Here is a 13,842-nt window from a genome sequence, read left to right on the forward strand (position 1 = left end):
TTTGATTTTGCAATATGTTTGTCTCAATTGCTCAGTATATGTGGATTGCAGAACAACGGTAACCACTCTGTGATGACGAGGTTACCGTCCTTCATAACATATCCAAAAACGAAGGCAATCGAAGCAACGATGCAACAGATATTTACGAAAAACGTTTCTCATAGCGTTACGCGTGAAACGCACCCTTAATGACAGCTAAGTCTTTTTTTATTCTAGAAAAACGGCAAATTTTCGTCGATTTTGGGCGCTGGGGGAGGGGGGGGGGGGTACCACTTGGATCAGCTAGTGGTTACTGGTCATGGGACAATGCGTGGGCTCCAAGTTCGAGGAACTGGGAGTAGGGTCGTGCGCAGCTCGCGAACTAATTGGCAATCAGATGGCGTGAGTGTGATACCTACGTGCCCATTGGTAATGAATCTGCTGGTGTGGGGCAGGGGGAGCTAAGAGCTTTGTGTCTGAGTAGAGTGCATCCATTGGACTGTACGCGCTAACACGAAATGGACAAACGGGTGAGTGAGGTGCATCTCCACTCTGGTAAAACCGACAAAGGTACCCACCAAAGCTATTTTTGGATGTGACCGAATCTCATGCTTAAAAAAATCCAATTCGCCATTCTAACCAGGATCTCGCGGGCGGATCTCTCAGCCGGATCTGAATGCTGGATCTCCCTCAGCTATTTCTCGCGGCTGAATTTCGTCCGGGATGGCCCACTTCACAGCGCCCACGCTTCTGAAGCGTCCCGTTAGCGACTTCTTGACTATTCACGACCTCAGGAGGGGCACAAGATGGCCGCCCGAGGGGAGACGTTCCGTGACTCAGGAGCCGTGACTCAGGGGGCGGTGACTCAGGGGGTCGTGATGCCGTGGCGCCACGGCTGCACACTGCAGGCTCCGCCCCTGCGCCGCCCCCAGTGTGTGCCGTTAGAGACGCCCGGCACGTCAGAGATGGTCTGTTGATCGTCACCTGCCAGCGTCTCTGTGCGTCCATGTTCTTCGCCCGGGTCCGTCGCAAAAACGTGCGCTTCACTCGCAAAAACGTGCTGGTGTTTGTGGGGAGACGCCGCATCGACCGGTGTTTTTCGCCGCGAGTGCTAACTGGGTCAGACTGTTGCGAGGCCCCTCTCCTATTGTGTCGCCTCGTGGAGAGAATGACAACGAGAAAACTGGAAGATTCTACATGACCGGGACCCCGTGCTGAGCCTGTGACCCAGCTCGGGGGACCGAGGTCACGAGGAGACAGAAGATTCAAAATGACCGGGACCTCGCGCTGAGCCTGTGACCCAGCTCGGGGGACCGAGGTCACGAGAAGACTGGAGATTCAACATGACCGAGACCTCGCGCTGCCTCTTTGGGCCAGCTCGGGGAACCGGGACGAGGATGAAGGCGATGCCGCTTTCTCCGGAGGTGAGGTAGTTGGTTGTATAGCTGTGTGTGTCAACAAACTGTACAGTCCGCTGCCTCACCTCCTATACATTCGACGGTCGCCGAGGTGTGGAGCTTCTGCAGCAGCCAGTCATTCGACGAGACGCACCTAAGAGAGGCTGCTAAGGCGTCACGGGGCGTCACGGGTGCGGTACTGGAGGCGCCATAGAGCCGTACCTAGCAGGGGTGCTACACGCGACAGGGGCCGGCTCGTCACCTATTGGTATACCGACGCATTCGTTTGCATCTGGCCAGCCGAACGTCAAAACTAGCCCCATTTACTAGGAGTACCTACATAGTCAGGAGATTGATGTATCTTTTTTTTGTGGTGCAGCCTTCAGTTGTGTCAATGGAAGAGATTAGAGTTCTGCACGGCTGCAATTTTCCGCAGCCTAGCCGCCCCGCAGCCGTGGCTCCACAGCCACAGCCGCCCACAGCCGTGGCAAACTGTGAGCAGCCAGCCGTCAGCCGGCCGTGGATACTTTCAATGAAATGCAACCAAATGGTATATAATAAGTTGTTTTTAGTTTAAAAAAAAAAATGTAGCCAAAAGCACATTGCAATGGGCTATATGTAGATTCTCCAGCTCATTAAGCATCATAGGTTAAGTGGTTGTGTATCTGGCTTCAGGCCGAAGGCCTGAAGCCTGATGCGCAACGCATGCCTACACAAGCCCTTGCAAGGGGTTAAGAAAGATGGGTAGGTAGGTACCTACATCAACAGAAAACATAATCAACGAACCAGAATAGAAGCACTAGCAGTGTAGACATCTAATGCCAAATCCTGAAGCATGGTTGTGGGACAGAACAACAGACCCTGATGCTTTTCATTATCAATGTTATGGAAAATGAAACTGAAGTTGATGGACTGTCAAACAGTGATTGTCTAGTCAAAACTTGCTTCTTTCTTACCTTGCATATTTTCTGGGGTGTGATATGCCAGGCTTGAAGCAGCCTTCTGAGCAAGTCTCAAACTAATTTGATATGCAATTCATCAAAACACTAGTGAGCATCCAAGAAAGAAAAACATTCATCTATTTTGATTTTTCCAATTTGATTTTCATTTTTCTTCAATCTTCGCTCAAATCACCAAGGACGTGCGAGCCACAATTGCCTCTTTCAATCAAAAATTTTATTTGAGTTTTTAATGACGTCAATAGCAAAAAAGTGGCAATTGTGTCTCTACAAACAGCCATAAAAATTATATTTGATGAATAATAAGGCTATGCAGTTATAAACTTGCTCTCAAACAAAGATACAGTATCATTTTTTTACATTTTAAGACGTCATTTTATTAGTAAAGTCAACAGCTCGCGTAAGAAATATCGTGTTCAGGGTTTTCACCGTCATGTGAATTAACCGTAAGTAAGGTTTATGCTCCCTTATAATCTAATTCCATTGGCTTCGTTGATCAGCATTTTCTGTTAGCGGTCACTCACACCGGTGCGAGCGACTTTAGCGAGTGTCATTTGAGCGAACGTCATTTGAGCGAACCATTTTCAGCGACTGGCAACTTAGCGAATATCAAATTGAGCGATTATCAAATATAGCGATTATCAATTTAGGCGAAAGCTATGTTTCAGCGACATCTATTTCGTCGACTACAGTTTGAGCGACTGTCATTTCAGCGAAACACTTCATCGTCCCGTAACGGTGTAAATTTTTTCTTTTTTCTTTTGCGAGCGTACGTACAACGAATGTTTCCCGAACTTCTCATGGTTATCCGGAACTGGATGGCGGATGTCACGTGCAAAGTTCAGACATTAAGCTCCAAATTTAATGCCACATTTCTCAAAAATTTCGGTTCGATTTCACCCCCCCCCCCTGCTGTTTGCCAATCAATAATGATGACCAAACGTTTGTTTAGAGATTCACATTGCTTGTGCTGTTTTTCGCGAAATTCCCCCGCTTGAGTTTGGATCAGTTCCCCATGTTGTAAAATTTGTTCTTGCCCTAAGCAACGTACGAATTTTCAGATATTTGGGTGAGGTCCCTGAAACATAGACTGGATCCCCCTGTGCCACTGCCATCCCTCGAGTTTATAATTGGTCCTTGGCATTCCTTCCATCGTCCTATCTCTCACGTTCCACATTTCCAGATCAAGGTTGCAGAATGAGGCCAGATATTTTTGTGGTTTCCAAGCTTAAAAAGCAAATTTTTAATTTGCCGCGCGCAGCTTGAAGCATGACACATACCAAGCGAGTATTCCAAGGGCAAGACTTCCCGAAAAGTAGCAAATGATTGACTTCCGTCGCGTTCGGTTTCGCTGTAACTGTGTTCGCTCAATTGGTCCCCCATTGACCTCCATATATTCGCTCAATCTGGTTTCGCTGATTCTGGTCCTCGCTTAAGTTGATAATCGCTGTGATTGAATTCGCCGACTTGACAATCGCTGAAAAAGTCAATCGCTTAAATTGATAATCGCTGAAAAGGCTTCGCTCAAATGTCGTTCGCTGAAATGACGCTCGCTCAGGTGTCGCAGAACCCACTCACACACCAGTTGGAACATAAATCGCCAGTTTTATATTATGTAATTGGACTTGCCGAAAATCCAGAAATACATCTAAGAGTTATTTTAGATAATACGAGATATTGCACGGGAACCGGACCCTTGTCGGGCAAAGTTAGCCATTTTTGCCCGATTTTGCAAGCCGATTTATACATGTAAAGTCTATGACGCGAATTTCCTCTTTTTGGGCAAGCGCCACGTGCTCGCTATCGAACCGATCGAGCTGAGACCCATCAAAGGCACGTTGTCTATCCTTGTGCTATAAGTTGCGCAAATTTCAGCGCGCCAGGTGCGACGGTCTGACCTGTAACCCGCGCTACGTAGCACCATGTCGCGACCTCGGTAACAGACAGAAACTACGTCACCACTGTGTTTCGAATGTGTCATTCTAGCTTAGTTGTGCGTCGGCGAGTGGGCCTGAATTAGTACTGTTTCGTTAGCGACAGAGACACGTGGAGGGACGGAAGAAGGGCGACGTTGTTCATGGGTGGAAGCCGCCTGCTGGCCATGTGTGGACGGGGTGAGAGGCGGCAGTGAGGCAGAGAGGGCGGAGGCGAGAGGACGGGTCCGTGTGAGGTGTTGGTGCCGTTGGAATGGAAATAGAAGACTAGACCAACTCGGACTTTTGTCGGAAACACCACAAGCTATTTCGGCATTTTTCTGGTCCAAGCGGTGAGAAGATGCCAGGTGAGAGCTCTGAGCCTGGTGACGGAGGCACCGGAAGAGCAGTGATGGAGGCGACGCCGGCGTTCGACGCCAGAACCATTCCGGAATTTGACGGAACTGGGAACGTCGTGGAATGGCTGGAGCAGGCTGCTCTCCTGTGCGAGCTACGCGCGGTATCGTTGATGGCGGTGCTGCCGACTCGGCTGCGCGGTGGTGCTTTTGCGGTGTGGTCGCGAATGCCTCCGGAGACTCGCCATCACCTGTCCAGTGTGAAAGCCAAGCTACTGAGGGCCTTCGCCATGGACCCATTCACAGCACAGGCCGAGATGACCAGACGCCACCTTCGTCCCGGAGAAACAGCAGACGTCTATCTGGCGGCGCTGCAGCAGCTCGCTGAGCTGATGGGTGGTCTCCCCGAAAGGGCCATCGCGATCGTCTTTGTCAACGGACTGCCGGAGACTGTGCAGGCCTCGGTCCGTGACGGGCTCGGGGAGAGCTTCACGCTGGAGTATGTCCTGGACCGGGCGAGAGCAGTGCTCTCCAGGGCAGCGGTCACTGCGGCGGGGCCGGTGGCGGCGGCGGCAGCGGCGACGACGGCGGGCGGCCCGCCGCCCCATCACAGTGACATCTCAAGGTCGGCTCGACGGCCGGGTCCGATCCGCTGCTGGACCTGTGGCCGGCTGGGTCATGTCGCCCGGATGTGCCCAAACGGCTGCGGCGGGGGAGCTGCATCAGCGCAAGCGTCTCCTCCGCCGCCCACCGCGCCGGCAGCAGAGCGCCGGTGATCATCATGCTGCTCAACGGACGGCCGTGTCACGCGCTGGTGGACACGGGCTGCGAGGAAACGGTGGTGTTTGTTGGGTGTTTGAGCAGCTGGGATCAGTGTGAGATAAATATGACAGCAGTGAATGGTAGTGCGGTGCGATGCTGTGGGAGGGCAGATGTGAGACTGGAAGCACAAGGCCGCCGAGCTGCGGTACGTGCTGTGGTGGTAGCGGAAAGGCTGATGGGTGTCGATGTGTTGCTGGGAATGACCGGATTGGAGGCTCTGGGCGGTGTGTTTGTTCGGGCAGGAGAGGTGCGACTCGGGGGCGGCAGTGTGACGAGAGAAGAGCGATCGGGGTGTGCCGGTGTTCGGGCCGAGTCTAGTGGTATGTCTGTCGCTGTGGTTCAGGCGCGCGGCCCGGGGCTCGGGGACGGCAGTGTGACGGGAGAGGAGCGCTCGGAATATGCAGGTGTTCGGCCTGAATCGAGTGGCTCATCTGCCGCTGTGGTTAAGGCGCGCGGTCCGGGGGACAGACAGATCGAGACGGCGGACTTTCTGGCAAAGTTCAGTGCAGGGAAGTGGACAGTGTGGTGGAAGTGGGCCAACGGCAAGGAGCCTGTGAGGCTCGCAAATACTGTGCCGCAGTATCGCGTGCCGGCCGAGGCGCAGGGACAGTTCGATGATGAGTTGCAGTTGTGGATAGATGAAGGTTGGCTGCAGCCTTACGACGAACGAGAGCATGGACCGGTGCGAGGTTTGATCCCGCTCATGGTGGCGATTCAGGAGGCCAAGAACAAGGTCAGGCCGGTGCTCGACTACAGAGAGTTAAATGAGCATCTGGTGCCCCATACGGCTGAAGCCGATGTTTGCCGTGACCAGCTCCGCAAGTGGCGCCGTCATGGAGCCAATGTTGCTGTGATTGATCTGAAGAAGGCCTTTCTGCAGCTACACGTGGCTCCAGAGCTGTGGCCATTCCAGACAGTGATTGTTGGTGGCCAGAGATATGCTTTGACGCGTGTCGGGTTCGGTCTGTGCATTGCGAGTGACGTCATGCGAGCAGTGGTGCGGGAGGTATTAGATCAGGACCCCGATATGGCAAAGGCTGTGCTACCCTACGCTGATGACCTGTTGGTAAACGAGACGTACGTCTCGTCCCAGCAGGTAGCGCAGCATTTTGCCAGGTACGGACTGGAGTGCAAGCCGCCGGAGCGCGCGACAAATGAAGCGGGAGCGAGAATGCTGGGACTGCGCGTGCAGCAGGGCCTCGACGGCGCACTGCGATGGACGCGGGACGACCTGACACCGTCAAAGCCACCTGAGGTGTTGACCAGGCGCGCGGTCTTCGCTTGGGCAGGTCAGCTGACGTCACACATGCCTGTTGCTGGGTGGCTGCGACCAGCCGCTGCCTGGCTAAAGAGGACGGCGAACAAAGCGAGTGACGACTGGGACTCACCGATCGGTGACAATGACTTGCTCAAACAGGTCACTGACGTGGCCCGGCGGGTGACAGAGCACGACCCAGCACGGGGACAGTGGTGCGTCTCCGGCGAATCTGTCACCGTGTGGACTGACGCCAGTGCCATCGCCCGCGGCGTGGTCCTAAGTGACCCTGACACGGGCGAGGTGATCGAAGACGCCGCGTGGCTGCGCACCGAGGTGGACACCGACATGCACATCAACTTGTCTGAGCTGGATGCTGCGTTGAACGGTGTCAACATGGCCGTGGCGTGGGGTTTCAGACGGCTGAATCTGCGCACGGACTCCGTAACCGTTCAGCGCTGGCTTACCGACGCGCTAACAGGCCGAGCCAGGCTACGCACCAAGGCGCAGTCTGAAATGCTGATACGGCGGCGGGTGGCAGTGTTCATGCAGCTGGTGACTGAGTACGGTCTTGCCGTGTCGGTAGAACTTGTGCCGTCAGCGAATAACCGAGCCGATGAACTGACAAGAGTGCCAAGGGAGTGGCTGAAGGTCAAACCGCCAGAGGCCGTGGGCGTGGTGGCCGCCGTGAGGACAGCGCGTGCAGAGGACATACAGGCGGTGCATGAGAGCGTGGGCCACCAGGGGGTGCGCCGTACTTGGTGGTACGCGCGCCGAGAGCTGGGCAGCGGAGCCGTGACAAAGTCAGCGGTCCGGGCGGTCGTCAAATCGTGCCAGGTGTGCACGTCCATCGATCCTGCCCCGTCGCGGTGGAAGCACGGCACCCTGGAGGTCGACCGTACCTGGGAGCGGCTGGCCATGGACGTCACACATTTTCGCGGCAAGACCTACCTGACCGTGATCGACTGCGGACCGTCGCGGTACGCAATGTGGCGCGAGATTCGCCGCTCTGACGGCAGCGAGATCGTCGGGCAGCTAGAAAGCATCTTTTTAGAGCGAGGGGCGCCGGCCGAGCTTTTGATGGGTAACGCGACGGAGTTCAAAGGACGAGAGTTGAAGGCGTTCGCGGCGCGATGGGACGTGAACTTGAGGTACCGCGCAGCATATGAGCCTGGCGGGAATGGTATCATCGAGCGCCACCACCGCACCATTAAAGTGATGGCCACCCGTCAGGGCTGCACCGTGCCGGAGGCTGTGCATCGTTATAATGTCACGCCCAAGGACGGCTGTGATATCGCGTCGGCCCCCGTACACGGCGTGTACCGTCAGGCTGGTAGGGACTTGTGTGTACAGTCACATGGAGGCACATCTGTTCCGACTGCCCGCCAGCCTGGCGTATTTCAGCTCGGAGACGCGGTGTGGATTCGGAAACGGGGTGATCGGTGCACCGCGGTGTCCAGGGAAGGCACTGTCACTAAAATCGTCTCACCGCAGACGATAGAGGTGGACGGTGTGCCGTGGCACGTCCGAAACGTGCGGCATCGTCTGGTCGATGACGCGACAGTGATTGCGACAGAGGAGGAGCACGGGCAGATGGACAATGACGTCCCTTGTCCGGTTCCGACCGTCCGGGCGCCCGGGCGGCTGGCCATTGAGGCCCCGGCGACGGCCCCGACGGTCGCGCCGACTAACGACCCTGCCGGGGACCCGCAGACTGAGACGCGAGGTGACGTGAAACTGGAAACGGACACCGAAGGCCAAGGTTCGGCTTTGGAAAATGAAACGCCAAGTGACCGCAGGGATGAGGCTGAGGGACCGGCGGAAGGTGGGGGTGGACCGTGTAACGATAGTGAGACACTGAGAAGGGGTGCGCGCTGCAGACGGGCGACACAGCTGTACGGTGACCCCATCCCGAGCGAGACGGTTGAGTGAATGTGTTCCTTTAGGAACAGGGGGGAATGTGTTTCGAATGTGTCATTCTAGCTTAGTTGTGCGTCGGCGAGTGGGCCTGAATTAGTACTGTTTCGTTAGCGACAGAGACACGTGGAGGGACGGAAGAAGGGCGACGTTGTTCATGGGTGGAAGCCGCCTGCTGGCCATGTGTGGACGGGGTGAGAGGCGGCAGTGAGGCAGAGAGGGCGGAGGCGAGAGGACGGGTCCGTGTGAGGTGTTGGTGCCGTTGGAATGGAAATAGAAGACTAGACCAACTCGGACTTTTGTCGGAAACACCACAACCACAAATAGTAATATAGATTTTATGAATTCTTTAGTTTTACCTGCCTTTACCTAGGCGTGATTTCTTTTTCTATTACCTGAAAGAATTATTGAACGTTTGTCTTTAATAGCTGTAAGGTGCTCTCCCAATGACCAGGTGAGATTGATTTGAGAGGGATGTGACAATGCAACATGTTGCATTTTCTGAAACTGTCAAGCTCTTGATTATGAAGGAACAATTGGTACCTATATTTTTTTTGTGGACTGTCACCAGTGCCGGCCACCGCCGGCTTGCCGGAGTCCGCCGCCGCCGACTCGCCGGTGTCGGCCGGAGCCGCGGCACCGGTGCGTCCCCCGTCACCGGCGACCAGTGCCGAGCCGCCGCAGCCGCCGCCAGCGCAGGCCGAGCTGGTGGTGCTGGACGCCGACTCCAAGTTCAAACCGGCGCGGACCTGCGAGAGCAAAGACCGCGAGCTCCAGGAAGCCATCATGAGGTCGCTGGAGGGAGCGCCGGCCGACGCCTCGGAGCAGGCACACCTATCGGAGCTCTGCGTGGAAGACGGCCAGTCTCTCTGCTCAGTGGACCTGGCCGGCGACTTTACCTACCGGCTGGTGGGCGTCGTCAGCCACTACGGCAGCGCCACACACTCTGGGCACTACGTGTCGGATGTGTACAGCGTCGGCAGGGACAGGTGGTTCCACTACGACGATCGGCGCGTCAGCTGTGTGGACGAGGCCGACGTTCTGGGCGAGGCCGGACACCAGAGGAACGGCTACATCTTCTTCTACCTGCACAAAGACCTTTGCGACCAAGTGGTCAGTGTGGAGGAAGCCGGCGGGGCGCTGTGACGGCCGCGTCAGGGAGCGGCACCGGCGGCGGAACGGCCCCGACCTCCTCCGTGTGTATGGGTGTATGTGTCCGTGTGTGCGTGTGCGTGCGTGTAAATCGCGTTTGTGGAAAAAAATTCTGCGATGCAATATTGTATTGGATCTTACATGTTAAATATACGTCGCTATATGTTAAAAAAGTACCTATGATTAGTATTCTGTACCAGAGTGCAAACTCCCCTACGGCAAATGATAAAACCATTACAGGTTTTCAAAGGCTTCACCACTTTCAATGTTGCTGGGCATCCTTTGCATGATTTTTACAGGCTAGACTGCTTATCAGAATGTAAGATTAAGGATTTAAAATTTTATATTTGAGTACTTTAGATTGAGCTTGAAATCTCACAGCCGTGGCCACAGCCGTAGCCGTGTTCTTGGAGATATTTGCAGCCGCCCCGGCCCACAGCCGTGGGGCTGCAGCCAGCCGCGGCTGCAGCCGGCCGGTGCAGACCTCTAGAAGAGATCATATAACTATCCCGAGGGAAACATGTCTTACAGGGTTTCTGCTATGTCGTGATGTTGCATCTGGAACGAACTTCTTTTGCTGTAGGAACTCATTCTGTCGGACTTGTATTGCACTTGAGGCCCTAAAATTGGCTATCATTTCTGTTTTCGTCACAGTCAACAATGTCATTTTCCGCGAAGCTCTGGCTCTATGGGGTCAAATGGCTAGGGGAAGGGTCCAACAAGGGTCCAAGGGTCTCTTATGTATGTTCAGACCCCCTGTATGTTCGTGGCAGCGGCTGGCAAAACGCTAATATGGGCGAGGTTAACCCGCGTCCCGTTTGGGGGGGGGGGCGAAACGGCCCCTCTCTTCTCCTGTTGAATTCTTCAAAATATTGCAGGTATCCTCACCAACTTTCAGGATTCTTCCGAGCATCAATTTCACACATTGTGGCCATTTTTTGTTTCAAGAGGCCATGATTGGTTGGCCATAAAGGTTAAGATAACGTAATGTTCTGCCATTCTAGACCCGAATAAAAGTTTTGCGGCAAGAGCTGTCACGCCTGCAGTTTTGAATGTACAGAGAAAGAAAGTTACAAAAAGTTGTAGAATTAACAACTACAAAAATGGTATTTCGTACTTTTGAAACGCTTGGATTTGACCCCGGAAACTAAAAATGAAAAGATATTTTGATTGATAAAATACCCTAAAAATACAAAGCAAAATTAACCCTCGCCGGCACAGGGGGGTTGATGCACCCCCCCCCCCTAAGGTTTTTCGCGAATAACTCGCGTAAAAAGCGGCCGATCGCGACGAAACTTTCAGTACCCTCGCATTTATCACACCCACACTCAAAACTTTTTTACTACCTCCTGGAGAGTTCATTTTCATCAAACCCGCAAGATAATAGTATATTGAAAGGGTAACTCGCTGCTACCACTATGTTCATAGTAACGGTACGTGGTTAATATGAACTTATTCGCCAGCGAAGAGTATTATTACCATGTAAATATCAATATTACTCTCGCGATCCAGAACATCACGAAAACTCTTTCCTCCTGGGTATCGTGACTCGGGTACAGATAGTCGTTTCATGCGTGGATCTTGTTTACCCTCGTGAAGATGATATTTGAAATGGAAACAATCAGCCAATCAGAAACGAGATCGGCCGTTTGCGGTTTGAAGGCCGCGCGCATCCGTCAGTTTTCGGCCGTTGGTCTCCGAGAGCGGATGTGAGCAGTGTCGGTGCCGCGCGGCGTGGCCGTTGGTGATTGTGCTTGTGTGTTGTTCATCGCCTATAGAGCCTCTGTGGACATTTTATTGTAAGTACCGATGTGCTAGAGCATTGCGTGCCGTTGAGTGGTGCTAATTTGACCTGGTTAACAGGACCCCGTGCACGGCCACGTGGCCTAGTGTTGTGAGTACGTACATTAATTTTGTTGTGATGCTACAAGTTTATGCATTTTGTTGGTGACTGAAAAAGCCTTTCACTGTAGTGATCCAGTCTCATTATCTCACACAGACGGGCGACCACCCAGGAACGCCGTCGCTCACTTCAAATATTGTGCGCTCTGCCTAATCCAATATGAGGGCGCTGAATGTCTTGTATTCATATTCAAATTGCATTCAAGTTGCATCGAGGTGTTTATTTACCGCTTGTGCATTGCTGAACGCTTTGTATAAATTTGTATGAATAAGTGAAGAGTCTCACAATGTTCATGGTTGGTGTGCCCCTCGTATTGTTTGTACGGAAGCCAAATATACCTACATTGTTGCTCTTGAAGCATTTTTTTTTTTTAGTTGTTGAGCTCCGGTTAACAGAAGCTTCGTGAAGCTTCTGAAGGAAGCGTCTGTGGGTCTGTTACCATCCTCTGGGGGGTTTACACTAAAGGAAAGAGTAAACATTACCATGTGACAAAGGATAGGCCATAAGAATATACTCTCTGTAGGAGGGTAAAGCACAGAGTAGATGATGCGTTACTCCCTAAAAAAGGGTTCCGTTAAAGATTTACCCTTTCAAAGAGTGTAACCCAAAAAATGTTACACTCTAGACAAGAGTAAATCAAAAGAGTTTACCATTCAGAAGATGGTAAAAAACGTCTGTGTGTCATGTTTCCCCTCCCTGGCGAGTTTACTCTTCATGAAAGAGTAAAATTTACCATCTGGAAGGTGGTAAAAAACGTCTGTGTGTCAAGCTACCATGCTATGGCGGGTTTACCCTTCAGGAAATGGTAAAAAAGTTTTCAGTGCACCCTGAAAATTTCATTACCCTGACCCAAATGACCTTTGACCTGTGACCTCTTTTCCGGGACCATGTTTGGTCGGAATCGCGATTCGGCGTATGTCGGCTCGCATTAGCCGCGCGTTTGCAAGCTTTTCGTGGTTTCAGACGTTCAAACATGTGATTTGATGTTGCTCCCATGCATTAGGGTGGGTGTCAAGGTCACCTGAAGGTCAGGTCAGGTCATTGACCTTTGGTGACCTCGGTTCACTTTTTCGAATTTTACATGTTTCCAGGCTAGTTTTTGGAGCTGAATTCGAATTTAGCAACCATTTGAACATTTACGAAGTAGTTTTGGTGCCTTCGTAACATGTTACGAAGCTGTCAGAGGCGGTTGACACGTATTACGAATACCCGTCACGACCCCTACCAGTTGACCTGACCTGACCCGACCTGGTCGAAATGCTTAAAGACATCATCTCTGATCAAAACTAACACGATATTCGTGATCAGCACCCCGGAAAACCCCATGGCAGCTACACTTTACGACTTTCTAACAGGTCCCGATTTCCCCGGTTTTCGGGTCATTGACCTGACCTGGAAGGTCACCAGATGACCTAGGACCTTAAAACTGGGTATCATCGGCTCCCTCTGGTGACGGGAAACACGCTCGTTTTTTCCGCGAAGCTCTAGCTCGATCAGGGGCCAAACGCGAGGGGGGTCGTACCAACCCCCCCCCCCCCCCTTGTGCCGTCGAAGGACGCAAAATGGCCTGTGCCGGCGAGGGTTAAAATTTCAGAAAAAAAACGGAATATATGCTTCAAAACAACTTGGATGACGGTCGCCAGCCGTCATCCAAACCCGAGATGCATAGCCCGATTTTTTTTGCAAGATTGTGGAGAAAAATTACTCAGGATTGCAGACGTAATATTCTTAAGACCAATTTTTAGTCGTTTTACGGGTGTCCACGTCAAAAGTGTACCCAGACTCTTATCCATATTTTATCTTAAAAACATCAATCACACTCACGAACAATTGCCCTCGTTTGACAGCCAAGGCAATGGCAAAACATATGCTATGCTTTTCAACTGTACTCGGCGCTCTGCTGACCAGCGCGTGCCGTCTAGAACAACTGTTCTACATGAGTATTGAGCCCCTTTGCGTCGGGCCACCGTCTGGAGGTGGGTGATCGTCTTGTCGACCATGTGGGAAGGAAGGCGACGGATATCGTCGCTGATGGCGTGTTTCAGCTCCTGGGTCGACCCTGGATTGCCGGCGTACACACAGTCCTTGAGAAAGCCCCACAAGAAGAAATATAAAAGGGCTGAGGTCGGGCGAGTGGGGAGCCCATTCCACCGCGCTTTTCAAGCTGATGTGGCGGTCAGGAAAGTGCT

The 13,842-nt window shown here is 52.7% G+C and overlaps 2 protein-coding genes across 2 annotated transcripts in view; both read left to right on the forward strand.

Annotated features, from left to right (window-relative positions):
* Positions 1-956, forward strand: part of LOC122380800 (cuticle collagen 2-like) — a 43,752-nt gene extending 42,796 nt beyond the window's left edge. Inside the window, exon 2 of the mRNA XM_043364271.1 lies at positions 774-956. Within this exon, the coding sequence (XP_043220206.1) occupies positions 774-956 (183 nt within the window). The remainder of the gene's footprint in view (positions 1-773) is intronic.
* A 3,653-nt stretch (positions 957-4,609) lies between these two features.
* LOC122380801 lies at positions 4,610-9,744 on the forward strand. The gene is made up of 4 exons (XM_043364272.1): positions 4,610-5,103; positions 5,367-5,442; positions 5,770-8,506; positions 9,170-9,744. Exons 1-4 carry the CDS (start codon positions 4,610-4,612, stop codon positions 9,742-9,744), a joined length of 3,882 nt encoding a protein of 1,293 aa, XP_043220207.1.
* The last annotated feature ends 4,098 nt before the right edge of the window (positions 9,745-13,842 follow it).

Source organism: Amphibalanus amphitrite, unplaced genomic scaffold, assembly GCF_019059575.1.
Source record: "Amphibalanus amphitrite isolate SeventyFive unplaced genomic scaffold, NRLGWU_Aamphi_draft 000107F_arrow, whole genome shotgun sequence".
Lineage (NCBI taxonomy): Eukaryota > Metazoa > Arthropoda > Thecostraca > Balanomorpha > Balanidae > Amphibalanus > Amphibalanus amphitrite.